Genomic DNA, 23,716 nt, shown 5'->3' with positions numbered 1-23,716 from the left:
CGAAATGGATATTACCAAATGGTTTTTATTATTACAAAATGGTTACCAAAACATTGCCCTTGAATCAGGTGCGGAGCCAGCCGAGCGGCGGCCTGCGTCCAGCCCCGCTCAGCAGCCCCCTCCAATACGCCCGTGCGCGTGATGTCACGCTCATGGGGGCGTGGCTCAGGCTCCAGAGGAGCCCAGAGTGAACTCCCCCCTCCCACGCCTGGGCCCCCAAGAGCCTCCCCACTCCTATGCCCGGGCTGTCGAGAGCCCGGGCGAACCCTTTGCCAATTATTTCAGGCAGCTCCGACTGTCCGATAGAACGTTTTCCCCTTCCACTCCTTCTCTGGCGCACGTGCAAGGGGGTGTGGCCTGGCCTGCTAAGAGCCTGAACGAGCTCTCAGCTCATCATTTCAGGCAGCGTTGGCTGCCTGATAGGACGTTTTCCCCTTTCTAAAAACATTTTATCGGGCAGTCAGAGCTGCCTGAAATAATTGGCGAAGAGTTCTCCCGGGCTCTTGGCGGCCCAGGCATGGGAGGGGGGAGTTCGATCTGGGCTCCTATGGAGCCCAAGCCAAGGGACTCGGCGGCCTTTTTCCATTGGTGGCCTGGGTTCTTTGAACCCATTCGCCCAGTGGTGGCTCCGCCGCTGCCTTGAAGAAGGCATTCAGTTGAACACACTGGGACCTATTTTGTGTACAGTTAAGCTATTTCATGGACCTATTAGAATTCTGTACAGTATCCCTTTTTGTGCCTTAGATCTGTGGTGCTACTCTCTTCTTTGTGGCAATGATTCTAATGAATACAGGGTAGTTTTGAAATGACTGTGGGCATCTGGAAGTTCTCCTTCACAAGCCAATGGAAATTAATGGGAGCTGTACAACAGAATTTCTTGATGGATTTCCCCTCATGATGTTATGCCAGCAATTTAGGAACTTGTGTTAGGGGTGGAGGTAGATAGGGATATGCAAACCGGCTCGATCTCGAGCTGGTTCGAGGGCTCAATCTCAAACGGAACCAAGCTTGGTTTGAGGTTGAGCTGAACCCCCTGACCTGGTCCGGGCCGAGTTCAGGGTGCTGCGTGTCATTAAATCCTGTTAGAAAATGGTTTGATTTACCACGGACGAGGGCTTCCGCGGCCTCCGGGGGTGCTGCTGCGGCCATGGGCGGTGGTCTCTGGCAGCTCCACCTCTCCCTGACAGCCTCTCCACAGACCAGTTCAGCCCTGTTTGCGCGTGAGGTGGCCATTTTGGGCCTTCCACACATGCAACTTGGGTCATTTGTGTGACCCGGGTCATGAGCTGGTCACGCAAATGGCCCGCATGTATCCGTGGCAGCCCCTAAAATGGCCACCGTGCACACAAACAGGGACGGACCAGTCCATGGAGACTTCGGGGGAGGCCAGTGGGGGGAGTGGAAGCTGCTGAAGACACCCCACTGCGACCGCAGGCCTCTGAAGCCCTCGGCAGCGGTAAGTCATACTTTTAAAAAAGCAAAATGTAATGGCACCTGGCACCCCGAACCGGGTCTGAACTGGTTTGAATTCGAACTGAACAGGGCCCCCTGTCTGGGCGTGGGGGAACTGAACATGACTGGTTCGAATCCGGTTCAGATTCAAACTGAACCAGGCAAACCAGTTTTGTGTACATCCCTAGAGGCAGATGCACCAGTCTGAATCTTCTAAGTTCTACATGCTGAATTGCTTACTTCTCTCGAGCAGTTGCAGTATGTGGTAATAACCCCAACATTAACCTTAGAGTGTTTTCGTCAAAACTTGCATGACTTCTGTCCTGCAATTCTGGATCACTGTGTAAAGTTATCCACTTAAAATTAAACACCTTAAGATTTCTTATTATTCTAGAAATCATATGCATGTTTTCAATGATTTCATTATGTTTATGCTGCCTCAAGGTTTTGAAATATAGATTTATCTTTCTGTAGATAAAATGGATGACCTGACAAAACAGCTCTTCGCCGATGTTCAAAAAGAAGAAAGGCAACGAACGTATGAAATTTAACTAGTCGTTTGCTTTTATTTACTGATGTTCTTATTCTGCAAACATATTAGGTATCGATAACGGGTAGAAAAACATTGACTGACATGATGATGAGCAGTGGTAAGGAGCCACTGTGCACTGCAAGTGGTTCTGCCACAGTTTCTTCCATTTATGACAGTAGAAGACACTGCGATAGCACCGTTTCCCCATGCAGACATGCAGATGCTCTTCCCAGAGTGGCCCCATCCGCGCCGGGAAATATCTTACAGTGCTCACATGTAGTCTCCCATTCAAATGCAAACCTGGATAGACCCTGCTTAGCAAAGGGGATAATCCATGCTCACTACCACAAGACAAGATCTCCTCCGTTTAGGTCCTCAGTATTTTTAGAGGAAGTACACCGCAGTGAATTGAATGGAACTAACTTCCAAGTAAACATGTTTGAACATAAGAACAGCCCTGCTGGATCAGGCCTAAGGCCAAACTAGTCCAGAATCCTGTTTCACACAGTGGCCCACCAGATGCCCCTGGGGAGCCCACAGGCAAGAAGTATGTGCATGCCCTCTCTCCTGCTGTTGCTCCCCAGCAACTGGTATTGAGAGGCATTGTGCCTCTGAGACTGGAGGTGGCCCACAGTCACCAGACTAGTAGCCATTGATAGACCTGTCCTCCATGAATCTGTCTAAGCCCCTTTTAAAGCGATCCAAGCTGGTGACCATCACCACATCCCATGGCAAAGAATTCCATAGATTAATTATGCGCTTTGTGAAAAAGTACTTCCTCTTGTCGGTCCTAAATTTCCCCACCTTCAGTTTCATGGGGTCTCCACTGGTTCTAGTGTTGTGAGAGAGGGAGAAAAATTTCTCTCTGTCCGCCCTCTCCACTCCATGCATAATTTTATACACCTGGATCATGTCTCCCTTTAGTTGCCTCTTTTCCAAGGTAAAGAGCCCCAGATGCGGTAGCCTAGCCTCATAAGGAAGGTGCTCCAGTTTGGAATTAGACTTAGTATTTTTTTTAGAAACTACAAATTTATAACTTCTGTCTTTATGTATATTTTATTTATAATACAATGTAAATAATTTTGTATTCAGAAATGGGGCTTAAAATGTGATTTCTTTGTAGGATACTTGAGAAAAACCTCCACAATCAGAAACAATACTATGAAAAAAAGATTGAGTCTCTAAAGACAGAAATAAAGTCTCTCAAAGATGAAAATGATCAGCTCCAAAATGAGGTTCAGGAAAATCTCCAAATTCAGGATGTCTTAAAACTGGAAGTAGAAGAACTTACGAGCCAAGCAAAGGTAGGGCAATAATTTAAGCTGGTGCATGTGACACTCATTTTTATTTTGGATTCTTCTTTACGAATAGAAAATCGCAATAGTTCTGTATGCTGCCGTTTAATCTTTCCAGCCATATTGCTTATTTCAGTCGGCAGAATCCACTGGGAAGTTTTACTTTTCAAACCACATTGACATACTCTCTGTCCTGTGTGCAGCTCCTGTTCATTTTAGTGGGACCTTTACTGGAGTTTTCCCAGTGCTCATTTAGATGTTTTGCTTATCCCGCTCCAAAGGTCTTGGAAGTGGTTACAGTATTGGCTCCAAACAATAAATAATACATACAAACCCTCACAAAATTGGGAAAGATTGAAATCAAAGCTAGCTTTTCACTCTGCTTCCACAAAAATCCAACTCAGATTGCTTCCAGGAGCGACATCTCAAATTTGGACTTTAAGCTAGGATTGCAGGAAAAGAATATTTCCCCAACAGATGGGAATTTCAACTCCGTTGAGAATGGCTCTCCGTGTGTCCTGGTTGAATGGATTTTATGGATATATGGAATGGATGAGAGACCTTGCTTGTTATAAGGGAACACCACGAAGAAAGTCAGGCACTTCACACGATTGCTGTGAAGCACCTCAATGAGGTCTTCGGGGAGAGCCCCCCCCCCCAGACGATCAGTGGCGGAACCCTGGGCAGCTAGATTGGCAGCTCACATGACTGCTGGCTCTGTCACAGGAAGTCCCAGGATGCTCTGCACGAGTGCGTGGGGGATAGCAATAGCAATAGCAATAGCACTTACATTTATATACCGCTCTATAGCCGGAGCTCTCTAAGCGGTTTACAATGATTTAGCATATTGCCCCCAACATTCTGGGTACTCATTTCACCGACCTCGGAAGGATGGAAGGCTGAGTCAACCTTGAGCCCCTGGTCAGGATCGAACTTGTAACCTTCTGGTTACAGGGCGGCAGTTTTACCACTGCGCCACCAGGAGCTCATGCTCATCCTGGAGAGACTCCTGAGCCCGGGAGGCTGCATGCCGCAGCGACACACAAGCAACAAAATGAGGTTAACAGAGTGCTTGCTCCATTAATCTCATTTAAGGGGAGGGTGTTTTAGGCGGGCTAGCCCATGAGCCCGGTGGTTCCCACGATCAACAGGAAGCAGGCTACGCTCCCTTAGCCTGCTTTTTGTTGATCGTGGGAATAGGCTCAGTGATTTCTCATAGATGTAGGGCTAAGCTATATAGATTAGAGCAGAGATGACCCAGTTCTGTGATACACTGTTTTCCAGACAGCAGAGACGTTAGTGCACAACCTGATGTGTGTGGTCATGCTTTATAATAAAAGTTGCCGTTGGTGAGGCATTATGTACAGCACACAAAAGTAGACATCACACTAATGTACAGAATCTGTCTCTCTCACACACACCATATTTGAAGACAGTTTTGTGGGCAACGGCAGGCAACAATTTTCAACCACATCTTGATTAAAATTTACTAGATTTCCTAGACTGATTTTTAGATTAGTAGGGTCAGGATGGGAATTTGTGCAGGTCCTGTGTAGCTCTGGGGTGCACTTGACACCAGAAACATGCTTCCTCTGGAAACATCCTCAGGTGATCTATTGTTTTTCACCCTGATTTTAACTAGGCTTATGGGCACATAAATAACATAGGCTGACATCCTGACTAAATTGTTTATCAGAAGTCCCACTGAAATTAATAGGACAAATTGGTCATGATTGATTTGTCCAACTAATTTCAATGGGACTTCTGTTGAATAATTTAGTCAGGGTGTCAGCCACTGATTTCATGTAAACGTGGTTTAGATTGCAGCTTGTATTTCTTTTCCTGTCATTCATTGTGTCCTATTGGACTGTTTGTTGTCTCACTTAACAAATATTTTACTAACTCAGACAATACCTGAATTGCAAAAAGAGATTGAACTTGTTCAGGCTCAGAAAATGGATCTGGAGAAGCAACTACAGTACCAGAAGCGTGAAATGAGAGGTAATTTGAATCCATTTCCCATTAAAATGGTTAAAATATCTGGTTGCTAGAAATCTCCCCGATCCCATTATTTCACTTGTTCAAATTATCACGATTGCTATTCAGTAATATGCAACAGACACTAGTCAGCACTCCTACAGGCTCACACATCCTCTTTCCTAGCTTGGGGTGAGAGTGTAGCTCAGTGGAAGAGCAGATACTTTGCATGCCAGAACATCCTGGGTTCAGGTCAGGATGAGAAGGAGGACCCATCTGAAACCCTGAAGAGCTGCCAGTCATTGTAGACAGTTGTGAGCTAGATGAATCAATGGTCAAACTCAGTATTCCTGTATACCTTTTAAGCAAAGATTGTTTAAGAGCCTTATATATTTTCCTGGAACTTTCCCCTACAGCAGGATTTACTGTGGGATTAAGAGGCGTGAAGTACTATGAGTTACAGGGCATATCAGATATTTTGAATTTGGGGAAAGAAAGTAAAAAAGCACAACCAATGCAAAAAGTGGATTTTTTTTTTTACCCTGGACATAAACTGGGCTAAGCTTCAATGTGCAATGAAAAATCCGAATCGTGTATGGAGTGCTCCCCGATAGCTTGCAGGGACTTCAGTGTAAATCTGGACAACTACCTGCCTTTCCGTGGTGAAGCAAAGTAAGATCGCTTCCTTGTAAAAAAAACCTAGAAACATCTGACTCTCCTGAAGGTTGTTCACCTGCTGCAGCTCTAAAGTGTGGGAGAAAGATGCTTCCTCAATGGCTGCCATTTGTGGCATCTGTACGATTTCTCTGATGCTATTTCTTGTAGTCAGGCGCGTAACAATGATAGGGCAAGGGGAGACAGTTGTCTGGGGGCCCCACTGCCTGGAGGGGCACCCCAGGGGCACCTCATGTGACTCCCCATTGCCCCCTGCCCAGCCCCATAGCCTCTCAGCCACTTGCCCTCTTCGCCGTCTCTCCTGCTTGTTCTGCTGGCCTGCAATGGAAGCAGCAGGCAAGCTGCAAAGAGCTCCTTTTCTCCCGCCTCTCAGCTGATCGGTGGGTGGGCGGGGAGGCCTCCGTGTAGGCCACAGTGAAGCCTGAACTCGAGTAGGGCCCAAGCCAGCCAGGAAGGAGGAGGCAGCCAGAGTGTTCTCTGCAGCAGAAGACCCTTTGCTGCCCTGCTCAACCCAGACCAGCATTTGCCAGGTAGAGTGTGAACTCCTTTTGGTGGTTACCTTTCCCGCCCCCCCCCCCGCCCCCATATATAGGGATCTGCTTGCCATAGGGCTTGGATATGGGATGGGGGGGGGGACTGAGAAGTCTCTGAATATTTATTTTGAAACAGCTTGGAAAATTTGCTGACTTAAAAAAAACTATCTAAAAAGTCCTATAAGTGGCTTGTTTCATGGCAGAAAATTGCAAAAACTTCTGGAACAGTATTTTATTAATTTTATTTATTCATTCATTCATTTATAAATGCACTTATGTTCAAGTTGTTTTGCAACCCAGGAGGTCTGAGTGAGAACTGTGAAGCATGTGTGGTGCTTTTATTTTATTTTTCTTGTGTGTGAACTGCTCCCCAATAACTTGCAGGGACTTCAGGGTAAATCTGGCCAACATGTGAATGCAGCACCTCCATTCCAGAGGAGATGTGTCTTAAAGGGCTTTAAAGGCCTCCTGTGAAAAACCTCCTGCAATCAAACTTGACTGAATTTGTTCAGAATTCTGGGAAAACAAACATAGGCTCAGCCTGCATGGTTGAAAGTCTCCTTTGCTAATCTGCAGCGAGGGACCCATTTTAATAATTCATCTTTCTAGTGTGTTCTAGGCATTAAAAGTAATACAAATGTATAGTACTCAATGTATATCACTATATATTGTGACGTGTGTGTGTGTATTCAGTGAAATGTATTTGCAGGCAGCATACTTATTTTGGAATATCAGACTTAAATCCTTGGGGGCCTGGGGTGTGCGGAGGCCCTGGACTTTGGAGGGGGGGGGCTCATTTTAAAATCTTGTCTCTGGGCCCACTCCAACCTTGCTATGCCCCTGCTTGTAGTGTATCTACTAGGATGGCTAGTTGCCAGGTGAGGAGGACAGAGTTGTCTGGTTCTGCGTCACCTACGGGCGTTGCATTGGACTTCATGATACAAAATGAGTACTTGTAGTGAAACAGTAAATCTGGTCTATAAAAGCATGCTGCCAACGTGGAAACTCAGTACTCACACAACATTTCTATTTACAGAAAAGATGTCAGACCTTGCAAGGCAGCTTCATGAGAGCTTTGATTTTGCAGATGTAAGGAGCAGGTATAGATATATTCTGTTGCTTTTTAAAAGGCAGCTTAAGATTTTGCTTTGAAAATTGTACACTGTTTGAGGTTATTTCTTCATAGTATTTTTTTCCTTTTTGCCTTGTAATAGATTATCTCCTGAAGATCTGGAACATTTAAATGAAGATGGGGAACTTTGGTTTGCTTACGAGGGCCTGAAAAAAGCCACACGGTTAGCCTTGTTATCTGTTTCGTTCATATAGTATGGGTTTGAGGTCCACAACTAGATTAATGGAATGATGAAATTTGCATTCAAATATTGCTGTGAAGTCAAAAAGCAATCAGTTATTGCTCTGCAGCATAATAGACCAATATTGCAAAGATTTCTATTTTGCTTCTTCAGAGTCTAGCTGTGTCATGGGAGTGTCACGGGAAAAACCATTGTCTGGATGGTTCTAAACCACACTTTGTCTTCATATTTTTATTTATGATCATGGAATGTGGCAGAATTGGACAACAAGAAAGCATGAATAATTGGGAAACAATCCCAGTAAGATGTTGTATGTTTCTGAGAAAGAGAGTTTTATCCAGATTCATAAAACTGAACCTTGGAAAGCTGCTTCTGCTTGAGACCTTGCAGAACCTTTGCCTCTCAGAGAACATAGGAAGCTGTCATATACTGAGTCAGCCCATAGGTCCATCTAGTTCAGTATTATCTACACAGACTGGCAGCAGCTTCTCCAAGGTTGCAGGCAGGAATCTCTCTCTCAGCCCTATCTTGGAAGGGAACTTGGAACCTAGATGCTCTTCCCAGAGTAGCTCCATCCAGAGGGGAATATCTTACAGTGCTCACACATCAAGTCTCCCTTTCATATGCAACCAGGGTGGGCCCTGCTTAGCTAAGGGGACAAGTCATGCTTGCTACCACAACAAGACCAGCTCTCCTCTCCAAGAAGACATTATTGAGCTGCATGGACTGATGGCCTGACTCATCAAAAGGCAGTTTCAACTATTGTCCATTGTGTGCTTTTGATAAGATATCAAGTACTATCTTTGCTGCCAAAAAGAACTTGCAGATTTTATAGTAGTTCTGTTGTGTGGGTTATGTTTTAAAAAGTCCTCTATCACCACCAGGGTTTAATCTGGAACTCTTCACTTCAACAGTTTATACCTCAATAAATCTACTGAGTTATCTCTTTTTCCGTCTTCTTTTATTTTTCCGTCTTCTTTTAGCCTCATATCAGTCTTGTAAACATGCGAGGTTCAACATAACGAACTTGTCTTAAAACCTTTACGTATGCAAGTAAAACAGAAAAAAGGGATCCGTTTCTATGGTTTGAGAAGCTTTATGGGAAACCTCTCTAATCATGTCCAGTGCAGCTTTTGTAGCGAGATGTAGGCATTTCAAGCCCTCCACTCTCTATAGTTTGGTTTGGTTTGGTTTGTTTATTTATTTTGATCTGTGTAGTATTCTGAATCTTTTGTAGTAGAATTGCTGAAGCTGCTACTGTGTAGAATCATGGGAGGCCTTTTAGTCCACCACCACCACCCTCCCCCTCCATCCACCGCTCACTGTAGGTAATTGCTGTAGCATCCCTGTCAGATGTGTATTAATGAAGGGGACAATCTTCCCTAACCTTCTTTTTCAGAAGGCTTATTAAGGTGAATAGGTGTGCATGGGGAAGATGTTTCATGAATTGCACTGACTCAAAGTTCTTGTTTCTGCATTGAAATGCTCTTGAAATATCTTAAGAAATATTTCATTGCTAGAAAGGGTTTTATAATGTTTGTTATACTATTTTTATATATGGGTTTCCCCCCTGATCTTTTAACAGAGTGTTGGAAAGCCATTCCCAGTCTCAGAAAGAGAACTATGAAAGGGAAATAGAGGGCCTCAACTCCAAAGTTGAGCATCTTAGTCAAGAAATAAGCCACTTACAGCAGCTGTTTCGGAAGGAAAATGACAAAAACGACATCATCCAACTCCAGGTCGCCAGACTAACATCGGAAAATATGGTGAGGACCCAATATTACAGCACTTCAAAACATCTTCTAGGTCAGAAAGTTGATGCAAAACTTTCCCTGTGCCTTGGCGTGTTACAGTGCCTTTCATTTGTTTTGTTTATACCACTTGTCATTTATTTGTACATTTAATACATTTGTTGTTGTATTTGCATACAATAATACATTTGTTATTTATTTATTTATTTATTCATCCATCCATCCATCCATCCATCCATTTACTTACTTACTTACTTACTTGTTTTATTTATTATTTGTTTGACTTATTCAGTAGACAACACTGAGTGAGCTGGACCAATGTTCTTGCTGACAAGGCAGCTGCCTATGTTCCTTTGACTTACAGTGTGGTCCCAGGCATGTTCAGTGCTGTAGGGATGGGCAGGGGCACAGTCCTGGCAGTTTCCCCCCTCCAGGGTCTCATCAGGGATTCAAAGCCCTTTGCTTTCTAAATGGGAATAAGATGCTGCTCTTGCTCTTGCAACAGTGTGCTACATAATTGAATATTGAGCTACAATTGAGTTAGTCACCGTTCTTCCTGTCTTCTGCTACAAGGAGTAGGGTGGTTATTCCTCCAGAGACTGCAATTCTGGGTGAATAACCATCTGAGGTTCAAGTTCAGTATGATTAGGAAACTATCCTTGACTTCTTGTAACAGAACCACCCCCTGCGCACGCACACGCACACACACACCAAATTATTGCATCTATCTCAGTGGGGTGTGTGGCCATTAGAGTGGGCACAACTATGGGGCGTGGCTGTAGGGGTGGATAAGGCTATGGGGGCTGTCGTGGAAAATGAAACACAAGATAAAGTGCCCTACCGTGGCCCGCAAGCCTCCAGCAATGCCCCCACAAAGCCCCCAAATCTTGGTTTTTTCGTGAAAAATCACAAGGGTATTCTCATGATCACTGGAAAGTGGGCAAAGGGAGCTTAGCCCGCTTTCCAGTCGTCGTGAAAACCACCGGGCTCACAGGCGAGCTCGGGGGTTCCCTGGAGGCTAGCCCGCCAAAGTAGCCCCCCCCCCCCTTAGCCCGGGTTAGCGGAGCGAGCGCTCCGCTAACCCGGGCTTCCTGATCATGTATTGCCGCGCTGTGGCTCCGTGCTGCAGCAACACATGAGGAGACCCCCAAGCAGCCTCCTGGACTCAGGGGTCTCTCCAGCATGCCCCGCACAATCGTGACGGAGCTGGCAGTCATGTGGGCGACTGATCTGGCCGCCTGAGCTGCCACCTTGATCGTCTGCAGGGAGAGCGGGCTAAGCCTCCCTCCGGTGGGTCTCACTGATTGTGAGACTCGCCTCCACGACTTTTAGACCTCTTTTTATTTTTTAACAAAACGAGCCACAAAATGGCTCCAATTCACAAAATGGCGGCCGGAAATCGCCTCTTTGGTCATTTCCGGCTGCCTCCAATCTGCGGATTTAACCCTTTTTTGCCAGTTTCCCCTCGCCTTTACCAACCACGGATATGCGGAACTGTGGATGCCAGGTCCGCAAGTAACAAGGGCCTCCTGTATTGCATAAGGATTGTCTGCTTTAAGGCATATGTATAGTGGCAGGAGTTAGACACTTTTATTTCAGTGAGTATGCAGCCTAAAATTGTGTGTGCGTGCACAAAGACAGTGTTGTACCCAAAGTTTTCACTCCATTTGCAGAAGAAATGTTCATTCATGGAGAAAGAGTTCTGCTCATGGAAGGGGTACTCCCATGCATGGAACACTCTTGCCTTCCATGGAAGCTCCTGTCGTGCATGGAGTGAAAACTTTAGATACAACCCGTTATGTTTCTGTGTACATCAGTACTTCATATAAATCTTTTATTACTAGAACGTGCTGTTTAAAAGCAATCAGCAGTTTGTGTGTTTGCCAGATTATGGGACATGGTGGGGGTTGAAAACAGCAGGATTTTATCAACCTGCTGATACAGGCAGAAAGAAACACTCAGCAAAGTGCTTCTGCATATAAATAGATACCCAGTTTAGCAAAACCAGCTGCTGCTGAGCATCTGTATACTAAGGAATTCATCTATAATACTTGCATAAAACTAATTTACCAGGGTCAGTCTGTAACACTGCCCATGCAGAAATTCCCCGAAGGGGCAGATATAGCAGAGATAAAGAGTGTCCCTTTGAACTACAGTGACTTAATATTTGATGTCGGCCTGAATTAAATCTTGTCAGTCGTTTGTCTGTCTGAGCAATTCAGCTATTCTGTTTGTCCAGCAGGGGGACATGAGCAGCTAGTGATGAACTCAGAATGCACACATTCTGCTGGCTGCATTTGTGCTATGCTTTGTCCGCATGGGGCTGTAGAGTGACTTGTAGCATTGGTCTCATCGTGACTGGTGTTGTGAGATTGTTTTTTATACTCTGATGAAAACTGAATATTATGCAAAAATCTATTGTAATGTACATTTCTTTAGCCTCATCTGCTTAAATGTGCATCATAAACTATCAAATGAAAGTATTTTCTCTTTCTATGAAGATGATTCCAGATCTTAAACAACAGATTTCTGAGCTTCAGATACAGAAGATGGATCTTGAAAACCGTCTTCAAGAAGAAGTTGAAAAGAATAGAGGTAATCCTCAAAATATGAGCCTAGTTCTGTAAACAATGACAATCAAGAATCTACCTTGTATTTTCTGCTTGGGCCCCTTCTGTTAACGAGGGAGCACAGTTAAGAGAGAGCTCAGGCTTTGCTAATTAAAAAGATCTCTAACAATAGGGCAAGGAAGGACTCTGCGGGAGGATACTGTTTTCCTTTTCAAATGGCCATTTTCCAGGATCTAGTATTATCTAGAATCTTCAGGATCTCTGAATATTCTAGAATGACTACTCGTGTTTTGGCTGCTATTGAAATGATGTTGAAGTGGCTAAAGAATCAGAGGACGAATAACCATTATGGTTATAGCAAAATATGTTTATTGTAAAGGTATACATATGCCCAGTATTATTTGTGTGTTGGTGAGTCGGCAGGGCATCTGAGTGAAGGCATCTGGGGCTGATGCGCGTGAGAGCCAGCTGATATGTTGAAGCCCCTCTAGGAAGGAGGAGAGCAGAGTGGGTTAAGGATAACCCCATCTTGCCAGGGGCATATATAGGGTAGGGCAGGCAGGGCACATGCCCTGGGCGCCACTAGAAGGGGGCGCAAATTTTTAAAATGAAAAAAGTTTTTTAAATGGCCACCTAAAACAAAATGGCCACCACACATGCTCAAATCGCCTCTGTGAGGCCCTAGGCCATCCTATGAGGTCCTAGGCCCTCCCAGGCCTCACAGAGGCCATTTGAGCATGCACGGTGGCCATTTTGTTTTCAGTGGCCATTTTAAAAAAAAAAAATTATTTTAAAACTGGCCACCGCACATGCTCAAATGGTCCCTGCAAGGCCATTTGAGCATGCATGGCAGCCTCCAAAATGGCCACCACACCGATCTTTGCAGGCCCAAACAGGCCCGAAAATCAGCCCGAGACGGGCTACGGTGGTGAATTAAGAGGCCAGCGGGAGGAGGGGGAACCTATGCAGAACACACACACCCCAGCCTTTAGGAAGCCCTCCGAAGGGGCTACAGGTAAAAAAAATTTTTTAATTAATATAATATAAGTCACTGTACACATATTCAGTTTGGCACTATGTACAGAGAATCAGGACTTGTGAATACTGAGCTGAAGCTTATGAGCTAGGATTGTATTCATTTGCTCTTACTTTGCTTCTTGTGAAAAGTGAGTTAAATGTGATGTCTTAATAATATGGCTATTAATGGTGAGTTTGTCTGTGAATCAGTGTGAAATCCTTAGTATTAAGGCCACTGGGAGTTTCTTGCTCTCTTTCTGTCTTTCTGAAATACTAGAATATATTCCAAGCAGTGACACAGTTTACTCTGCATTTCTTTTAATTATTTTCAGAGTATCTGGGAAAAGCCAAATTCTCCATTTATTTTTAAAACTTATGTACTGGTAATAGTGATGCTACAGTGCATAGTAGAGAATTAGATAGGCACTTCTGTTTAGTTTTCCAAGTACACCTCCACATAGTATTTGGGTATTTCATGAGCCCCAGCATACTGAAATTTGTAGTCTTCCAGCATTTTTTGGTCTGGCGACGTCCACTGCTAAATAGTTTTTGAAATATTAAAAGATTAACGAGCTTCACTTGTATTTTTCAGCTGATATTATGGTAAAGTTATCTGAAAGATGGGTGTCGGATGTTTGGACAGAGGGCACAATTCCAGTGCTTGCCCTAGGCGCTATTTTTCCTAGATACGCCTTTGCATCTTGCTGAGAGCACTTGGGGGTTTGGAAACTGGGACGGGGAAATGAATCTCTTTAATTTATGTTCTGCCTCTTCTTATTTGCAGAGCATTATAAAATATTTTACAAACTTGTCTGTGGTATTCATCCTGTGTCTTTTGAATATTCTCTGTTGGAGCAAGGAGGGCTCCCAGTGTGGGCTGTCTCCTCCCACTTGCTCTGAATGGCAGGGCCTATAATAATTAGGAAAGGCTTTAAGAGCTAGGGAGGGGAGAATCTGCCTAGTTTTTCTACCCTGCCTGCTCCAGAAACAGCCACTCTCTCTTAAGCCCAATTCAGACATTGTGTTGTACTCATACATGCGTTTGTGTGAATGAATGTACCTGTGTTCATTTTAGAAGTGAACCTGGATACAGGCCCCTCAAGTGTTCCTATCTATATGTTTACAGATAGGAAGTGTACTTCTGTACCTGCGTTCAGCATAACTTGTGAATGACTGCATCTGTGTACAGATCTGTACCTGTGTACACTGTCCACTCATTGTACAAGTGTAGAACATAATGTGTGAATGGGCCTTTAGACATTAGTTTTTGAGGTTTACTTCTTCCACTTCTTGCTGAGGTATGTGGCTAATGTAAATAGAAGATATTTTACAATTTAATTTTGAATTGTAAATTTGCTTCACTTCTTGCTTTCTTTCTGACCTGAAACTGCAGTGGGCACAGAGTCTCTGTCCATAAAAGGGGGGCAACTCTAATTGCCATAATGGAGTATACTCTATGTTACAGTCCAGTGTTTAGTCTGATAATGTGTTTACTGTTATACATTAAAGTCACCTAAATCCCAATCTAAGTCAGTTCAGTAAAACTATTTTCTTTATTATGAAAGATAAAATGGAAGAAATGATAGACCTATTGCATCATAAACTGGAAGATAACGGCACACAAAAAAGGTAAACAGTGGTTGTTTTTAACTGAAAAATAATGGCTGTATCTTATCTGGATATTTAATCTCACAGAAAAGCGAATAGAGACCCAAAATGAATAGATGTTGGTAACTTAGTAAGAAAGTGCCACTTGTTTCTGGCAGAGCTGCCAATCTTTGAAGCACCTCCCGGTAGCTTTTAACAGGGGTTTGATCTGTAGCAATTAATAGCTTAATGCCATGAAAAGTTTCATCTGTAGATCAAACTTCTGTTAAAGAGACAGGAGCTGGCCAGGCTTGTATTTTCTGCTCGGATTCCAATCCCAGTTTCTGAGGGATGCCAAAGGAAAAGCACAGATGTGCTTCAGATGAAGGAAAGATCTTATGAGAAATGCAGACTATTTAATAGCAGTATTTTATTTTATACATGGTTGAAAACTTAATTATTTTTGATATATATTTTTAGAGCATTACAAGTTCAAAATGAAATATACACCAAGGAAAAAGAAAAGCTAATAGTTGCAGCTCACGAGTTTCAGCAGACAAACGATCAAATGGAGAAGCAACATGAACCAGAGAATGAAACCAAGGGCAAAATATGGCAGGATGTGGCGTATCTTACCATGGAAAACACGGTGAGGAGGTGAACGCTGCTTACGATGGATTGCTTAAGTGCTGCTAAAAGTCGAAGACAGATGATCCTTCTTCACCTGTATCTAGAGATATAGATAATTAAGTGTGGACTCTTCTCTTCTTGTTCTCACAGACTTGTGTAGCTAAACAATATCTGCCTTATTTTCCCCAAACCAGCACAACCTTCGCTGTGCAAGGGGAAAGCATATTAAAATAGTTGGAAGAGGAGATGTTTTACCTACAACAATTTGCAGTGGTTTTACACGCCCCCCCCATGTCTTTCTATGAATGTGGTAGGTTTAGGTTCCATGCTTTAGATCAGAGATTCTCAACGTTGGGCCCCCAGATGTTCTTGGACTTCAACTCCCATAAACCCCAACCAAAGGCCACTGGGGCTGGGGATTATGGTAGTTGAAGTCCAACAACATCTGGGGACCCAGCATTGAGAATCCCTGCTTTAGATGGACTGGGCATCAGGTACATCTCTGATCTGGATAGTGGTTCCATCATCCATAATTAGTGGGTTCTGCGCCTGCGCAGATCAGCTTCGGGTGGAATTCGTTAGCTCCTCGCGACGCCAGCAACCGCCTGTTGCACGTGACTGTAGTAGCCTCTAGTGGCGGTTGGGCGTCTCTGCAATCAGATCATCTGTTACAGGTAAGCAACCTGTTTTTATGAGATTTCAGAAAGCCACCTTGAGCCCACAGAAAGGCTTGGAGCAGGGGATAGGAAGAGAGAGGATGACATGCAAGTGTGGGTTACACAAGGCCACAACTGTTTTGCTTGTTACATCTTTGAGAGACAACCACATCAATGAGCATGTCATGAGTGAGGGACCGGACTCCAAACAGCCCGCACTGGTCGCCCAGCTGCTGGGAATGAATACATTTCCATAAATGACTCGGAGGAGGGAATAGAGAGGATACTCTTCATATCTGCAGATCACACAGAACTGTGGGGGGCAGCTAAAAGCTTAGAAGTAGGAGTGTGCATGGTTTTGGTCCGGCATGATAGACCAGACCGCCGGACCGGTCCGGCAGTCTGGCTGGGCTGGGGACTATGACTTTAAGCGGGGGGGGGGTAGTACTTACCCCCCACCCCCGCGCCGTGCTTCACCCTCCGGTGCTGTTCCTTTTTAAAATCTTCTTGGGGCAGCAGAGCTCCTCTCTGCCGCCCCTGCCCCTGTCGTCATTTGAAAAGCTTTAACAGAGACGAGCGCTAGTGGCGCGCATGCGCCCTGCGCGGCGTGCGCTCATCTCTGATGCTGCAGCGCGCGCCGCATACATGTGACGTATGAATAAAGAGACACCTAACGGCCACTATGAGGTACTGCAGCCACGTGCAGGAGGCGATTGCAGGCGTCGCGAAGAGCTAACGAATCCTATCCGAAGCTGGTCTGCGCAGGCGCAGAACCCAATCATTATGAATGCCGTGGAATCACCTACCAGATCATCTGTTACAGGTAAGCAACCTGTATTTATGTTTTTAATGTAAGCCACTTTAAAAACCTCCATAGGTGGAAAAGCAGTCTAAAACTACGAATCTACATAAACCAGTACTTCCTCCTGCATATAGGAATACATTTAAGTGATGTAATATAACAGAAATCAGAGTCTGCTAGAAGGCCTTTTTAATACAGATAATTTTCTTTCAACTCTTTGTTGTCTATTGTAGAATTTAGAGGAGGAGCTGGATAAGAATGACAGAATAATAAAAAACCTTCAGGATCAAATCAAGACCCTTAGAAGGTCTATACATACAGGTGAGGACATTTTGTATGTAGCTTACTTTAAAACATTTTGAATGTATGCTGTGTTGAAAACTACTTGGAACATGAGACCAAGATTATGGTCATAATCATGGGGATTCCAGATTCATTCTGTTTTGCTATCTGTCAGGTAGAATGCTCTTGGAAAAGAGTGCTGCCAAATAATAGAAGCAGAAGGTCAGGCAAATATAGTTGACTTTAGACTGAAACTGATGTTATGCTGGCTTCCTACAAATGATGGTTTGCAATTTGGTAGCCATCCTTTTGGTAGCCATCCTTGTAGCTCCTTTGGTAGCCATCCTTGCAATTGAAGTAGCCACGCCCTTCTGCTCTGGACCAAATCCCCCTACTTTCCCCTTGTCACTGTTAACCATGCTTTTTCATTTCATGTGTAACCATGCTAACTATTGTTAGTACTAACCATTGGCACCCATAACCATGGGTTGCAGATCAGTTTCAAACCATGTTTCTGTTTCTGGTTTACAAGGGAACTACGATTACTGTGAAGCATGCTTAGTGTCTGCAGATAGAACACTAAACTATGGTTAAATCCATCTAGGGTGGGGAGAAAACATTAAGATAGGCTGACTACCTATTTGCAAAACATGGTTTGCAGGGCGCCAGTGTTACATCTGCCCCTTTGTGGTGACTCAAATGACATTGAGCTGCCATGTAGAGGGTCATACAGCACTTTTGCGTGACATCACATTGGCAGTCATGGCTGTTGCTGGCATAGCTGCACTAATGTCATGTGCTGTAATATGAAATATTTTGTCACATACAGATATTTGTGTACAGGAGGACCTCATTAATTGTGGGTACAGCACTTGCGGTTTTACGTATCTACAGTCAAATAATTAGCACCCAACCTTGGTATACGTGGGGGGAGGAAAGGGTTAAACCCATGTACCACAGGTCAGGGGTGGCCAGAAATGACCTCGGAGGTAATTTCCGGCCGCTATTTTGTGTTTGGGAGCTATTTTATGGCTCATTTAGTTGGAAAAAATGGGCAAAAATGGTGATTTGGGACTGATTTTCAGCCCCCTGGATGCCCTGGACTACTCTGCAACATGATAGGGCATTTGGGGGGGGGGTGATTGGAGGGAAAACAGGGGCAAAAAACACCATTTTTGGCCATTTTGATCAGTCCGGGAACCTAGCCCCCCGATTCCCATAGACCTAATGCCCTGTTATTTGTGGATTTGCTGTCTGCAGGCCCCCGCACAGAGTGGAACCCCCACGAATAATGGGGCTCTCTTATATTTGATTCCCCCTCCAACTCTGTAATGCTAATGGCATATTATTCTGACATTAAATGCATATTGATGTTTTGACAGCCAGTGACGTGTCTGTGTCATCCATGCCTAAAGAGTACATTGGAATGCTGCAGTACAGAAAGGAAGATGAAGCAAAAATTGTTCAGAATCTGATTCTTGGTATTGCAATAACACTTTGAATTTCAGCTAAGTATAATCATAAGCAAAACCAAATAGTATTCAAAGTTGCTAAAAGTGGTGGCTATAGTCCATAGGGATGCTTTTTGTCCTCACTTCTTATCTTCACTTCTTATCTCTCCTCTCCAGTTTTTTTCTTAGAAGAACGGTGATGTTTCTAATTGCTTCGGAATAATAAAGAAAATCTGTGTCTTGTACCTTTGTTTTTCCCACTACTTGCCTAAACTCTTTGCTCCTGAATCTAAACACTGGGAAGACTTCAGCTTCCTGAATTTGCTTTTCCTTCTCAGTTCTAGTTCTGTAAGTCACTATCCTAGGAGTTATAACTGTGTTGGTGTCCCCTTTGCTGAAATTGTACCCCCCATTATATTTACAATACCGTCCTTGAATGGCCTTTACAAACCAATCCAAAATACATTAGGCCTGTGTTTACTTTCTCTCGCTCCATCTTTCCAGGGACCATGCTGTTGCGATGGTCCATCTTTGCCATCTCCTTCCCCATGTAGGCTGTTCTGTTGTCAGGCATCAATAACATTTAATACATCATTGCTTATCCTCTAGCCTCTCTTCTTATTTCTTTCTCGGAAAGTTTTAATATGTGCTTTTACAGTCAACCAAAATTCTTTGCTTCATTTCCCATTCTTTTTCAGTTGAAAAGCTCACCATGAAGCTATTGTTCCCTTATTTTTATGATATATATAAATACAGAGCATTATAGTGTTACTTATAATATCCAGAGTAAATACAAGTACTCTTTAGCATCCTAGGTTTCTTCATATTATCAGTATCAAAGCATTTTCTGAAATGCATACAGGACACTGAAGCATATAAGCTGATGTGTGACCTCTGAAAGCAGTTTACTTTTAATAATATCTGCTGTTCATTCGGCCCTAGGTGGTTGCTCTGCATTTTGGCAGAGTGACTGCTTAAGGACAATCAAATCTAATTTGTAATTATCAAGAAGCAAAAATTGGAAAGTGGCTCAGAGTAGGCATTTGTGTTAAGGCACAAGTCGCTGATGCTAATTTTTGTCTTTCTGGGTCCATTGTACACAATCTTAATTTTAGAGGTGCAAAATAGCCTGATTCCAGAAGACTTGGGGGAGGAAGAAATGAATGAATTACTATTAAATTTCCTATTAAAATGACAAAAACATAGACTTACTTCTGTATCACTAAACAATAAATACCCACTGATGTTTGGGTTCATGCAGATCTGAAGCCCCGTGGAGTGGTGGTCAATATGATTCCAGGGCTCCCAGCTCATATCCTCTTCATGTGTGTGAGATATGCAGATTATCTGAATGATGATGGTATGCTGAAATCTTTCATGAATATGGCAATCAATGGTATCAAACAAGTAATTAAGGTAGGGATATTTTGTGTAACTATTGGTTTTTGGTTTCTCCCCTATGGTTGGCATTGTGAATCTGCTAGCACATTTTCAAGGAACAAACTTTATCTTTTGGGAATACAGTTGAGCCTCGTTATCCACAGAGGTTCCATTTTCTGCTACAACTGTGGGTAAGGAGGCGTTAAGGCAATGGGAATTGGGAGCGTTAGGTTCCTGGAGGATGGAGAAAAGGGCAAAACTTGGTGAAAAACATCAAAATAAAGTGCCCTACCATATTCCTCAGATCTCCAGCTGTCAGATGGTGAAGGTTTTAATCTTGAATTTATGGGCTGCTAAATTAGAAATGTTTACTATATCAAATTTCCAAGGCCAGAAAAGTCAACCTAAGTTGATCAGACTTCATAACTGAAGCTTGGAGGTGCTAATGCATGGTGAACTGAATTCCTGAGACTTGCCGATTTGGTTTCTTATACATAACCTGAATTCCCACCATAAATACTTTCACCCGAGTCTTGCATATTTCCTGTGACTTTTCCTGGAAAGCTGCAGATATTGTGACTTCCCTCGTGGAATGCAGATGCACATTCATTCATTCATTTGTAGCTCCATTTCTATACTGCCTTTCATGCAACGCATCCCAAGGCAGTTTATAAAATACAATAAAACTCCTTAAAAATCACATTAAAACCTTAACAACAATTTAAAACAACACGAGCCATTAAAATATACCAAAAGACAGCAGCCATTTTTTAAAAACCCACCAAGACATATATACTTTCATTTGTAATTAACATCTAGTTAGGCCCTGAGCCATTTGCACGAATAAATAAAATATAATGTAAATTAACACAATGTCTTATTGCTTAGGAACATGTTGAAGACTTTGAGATGTTGTCCTTCTGGCTCTCAAACACGTGCCATTTTCTTAACTGTCTGAAACAATATAGTGGGGAAGAGGTAAGAATAATGTCATATCTCAAATAAAATAATTGAAAATTATTTCATCACGTATTTGAGTCAACTTTACCAGGTGACCTGGAAGCCATAGCCGCATCTCTACCCTTTAAGCATTAAGGGTATGATGAAATGAAACATAGTAAGCAAGCCTTGTGGGCTGTTGGACAAACCTTGTGGGCTGTTGGACAAACAATAGGGTAAAATATCAGGAATAAATAAAATAAATGTTTATAGGATTTTGGAAAATGTAGAATCGTTAGCAGTACAGTGTGGGGGAAATCAGTAGATATTGAACGTGGTGTTTCATTCACTCACTGCTATATTTTAATTGGATCACAATGTAAGAAAACCAACTATTTGTATTAAAGATAACCCCTCTTTTTCTCTTGATTTATACTTGCTCGGGGTGATGTTGGTTGCACTTAGTAAATAAACATAATCTGTGCAGTCCTCCATATAACCGAGTCTTCAATTCTTTCCCTAAAGTTTAGGAGAGCTTCTGATGGCACACTGCCTCTTTCCCTTCCCTTCCTCTGAGGTATCTGGGGCATGGTCCAGGAGTCACTCACCAAAATACCTGAAGACCCCCTCCAGTATTCCCTCTAAGAGGGATTCCCAGATGTTGTTGACTACAACTCCCATAATCCTCAAGCAAAGGCTATTGCAGTTGGGGATGCTGGGAGTTGTAGTCAACAACATCTGAGAATCCCTCTTAGAGGGAACACTGACCTCCCCTCCCCCCAGACATGGTGAACATAATCTCCCCACTCTCCAGGTATACGATACAGTGAGCATTTGGCAGGATGCATATTGGACCTTCAATTTAAGAGTCGTATTCTACAAAAGAAAGCTGATGTTTTCCATTGAAATTAGTTTTGGCTGGCCGCAGAGCCCATTCACCTTCTACTGGGTGGTGATTCTCTTTATTTAGTAGGGTGAGAGTAACTGGCCCTATCCACCTCCAGTGACTGTTCTGGTTCTGTCTATCTTATGTTTTTTATTAGATTGTGAGCCCTTTGGGGACAGGGATCCATCTTATTTATTTATTATTTTGCTTTGTAAACTGCCCTGAGCCATTTTTGGAAGGGCGGTATAGAAATCAATCAATCAATCAATCAATCAATCAAATAAATAAATAAATAAATAATACTAGCAATAGGAGGAAAATGTGTACAAGGATGCTTCTGGCTTCTGTGCATAGCCTCTTTGCTCTTCTGAGCATGTGTATGTATAAACATTCCTAGTTAATGTGTCATAGTTTAGAATCTGCATTTTAAAAATACAGTCTGAATAGCCACATCCTAACTGTACAACTGACTTTCAGGAATTCATGAAATATAATACTTCACAGCAAAATAAGAACAATCTGAAATACTTCGATCTGTCAGAGTACAGGCAGGTTCTTAGTGACCTGGCCATTCGTATCTATCACCAGTTCATTATCGTAATGGAAAACAACATTCAGCCAATGATAGGTAAGAAGGCAGCAAACAAATGTTCTACTACTGGGACTAGAGACAGGGTCTTTTCGGTTGTGGCCCCTCAGCTCTGGAACACCCTCCCTCAGTTTTTTAAAAAAACAACGAACATCTTTTTAAAGAGACTTTTTAATGTTTCACCTGTTGCTTATATCTGGTGGTTCTTTAGTTTTTCCAATTCTTTGTTTATAGTTTTTTTTTTAAATAACTTTTAATTTGAAATTTTAAAACCTGTAATTCTGATTGTTGTTTTAGCTTGGATTTTTAACTTGTTTAGCATAATTTGGTTAATTTTATTAGTCTGATTTTACACTGTAACTATTTTATAAATGTTGTGAGCTGCCCTGAGCAGTAGTGTACTGGAGGGGGGCAGGGTATGAATATTTTAAATAAATAATAAAAAATGAATATACCCCTTCTAAGTTATTTAAATCTTGTACTTGGTGACAAATGCATAGGAATGAATTATAGGTTTCTTCATCATGCATATCTGAAAGGTTGAATATGCACACCACACACACAAACACACAATGTCTTAAATGACAAGCTTAAAAGCATGGCTATTATCTGTCACCCAGTCATTAGTTGAACTGCTGTGATGCAGTATAGAATTTTCATGTACTGTATATTCTGACTCTTCGTGTATATTCTAAGGAGAGGAGAGCTGGTTTGTGGTAGCAAGCATAACATCGCCTGAGCTAAGCAGGGTCCATCCTGGTTGCATAGGAATGGGAGACTAGAAGTGTGAGCACTGCAAGATATTCCCCCCTCAGGGAATGGAACCACTCTGGGAAGAGCAGAAGGATTCAAGTTCCCTCCCTGGCATCTCCCAAGATAGGGGTGAGAGAGATTCCTGCCTGCAACCTTGGAGAAGCCGCTGCCAGTCTGTGAAGACAATACTGAGCTAGATGGACCAATGGTCTGACTCAGTAGGAGGCAGCTTCCTGTGTCCCTAACTGTGCAGGAGGAAACTGTCAGCAATAAAATGTTGACAAAAAGATTAGCTTCTGGACAGTACAATACCAGAGTTTGTCGACAGACCTGGGAAAGGCCTTCTGCCACATTAAGTGAGGTGTGGCTTCCTTCCTTTGCAAGTTAGAAACTTCACTTCAAAAAAACCTGCACTTCAGCCGTCACTCAGCCCAGCATAGAGGATCTAAGGGGAGCAATCTCTTTCCATGTACTAAGCCAAGCAGAAGCTCCTCCTGGTATAAAGATGTTAGCAGGAGTGAGGGAGGCACTGTGACAACATGTCCAGATGCCAGTAATGACCCCTAATCTCAGGAGGCAGAAGCCCTTAGAGGTCTGGAGCACTCAGAAAAGGTATATTCAAGACACTGCCTCTCTATGAGACAGT

At 43.1% G+C, this 23,716-nt stretch overlaps 1 protein-coding gene across 5 annotated transcripts in view; it reads left to right on the top strand.

Annotated features, from left to right (window-relative positions):
• MYO5C (myosin VC) overlaps window positions 1-23,716 on the top strand; it is a 71,800-nt gene that overhangs the window by 42,778 nt on the left and 5,306 nt on the right. For 4 of the 5 annotated variants that reach the window (XM_053271806.1, XM_053271805.1, XM_053271809.1 and 1 more), the window contains 14 exons: window positions 1,927-1,990; window positions 3,108-3,288; window positions 5,187-5,280; window positions 7,501-7,564; window positions 7,679-7,759; window positions 9,363-9,543; window positions 12,030-12,123; window positions 14,681-14,744; window positions 15,183-15,351; window positions 17,024-17,111; window positions 18,455-18,553; window positions 19,785-19,939; window positions 20,792-20,881; window positions 22,206-22,356. In XM_053271806.1, the coding sequence (XP_053127781.1) occupies window positions 1,927-1,990; window positions 3,108-3,288; window positions 5,187-5,280; window positions 7,501-7,564; window positions 7,679-7,759; window positions 9,363-9,543; window positions 12,030-12,123; window positions 14,681-14,744; window positions 15,183-15,351; window positions 17,024-17,111; window positions 18,455-18,553; window positions 19,785-19,939; window positions 20,792-20,881; window positions 22,206-22,356 (1,575 nt within the window). Of the gene's footprint in view, window positions 1-1,926; window positions 1,991-3,107; window positions 3,289-5,186; window positions 5,281-7,500; window positions 7,565-7,678; window positions 7,760-9,362; window positions 9,544-12,029; window positions 12,124-14,680; window positions 14,745-15,182; window positions 15,352-17,023; window positions 17,112-18,454; window positions 18,580-19,784; window positions 19,940-20,791; window positions 20,882-22,205; window positions 22,357-23,716 lie in introns of those variants that run through there. The other variant, XM_053271810.1, reaches the window with a different exon arrangement.

The sequence above is a fragment of the Hemicordylus capensis genome, chromosome 10, assembly GCF_027244095.1.
Source record: "Hemicordylus capensis ecotype Gifberg chromosome 10, rHemCap1.1.pri, whole genome shotgun sequence".
Taxonomy (NCBI): Eukaryota; Metazoa; Chordata; class Lepidosauria; order Squamata; family Cordylidae; genus Hemicordylus; species Hemicordylus capensis.
This window is presented reverse-complemented; position numbering and strand designations above follow the sequence as displayed.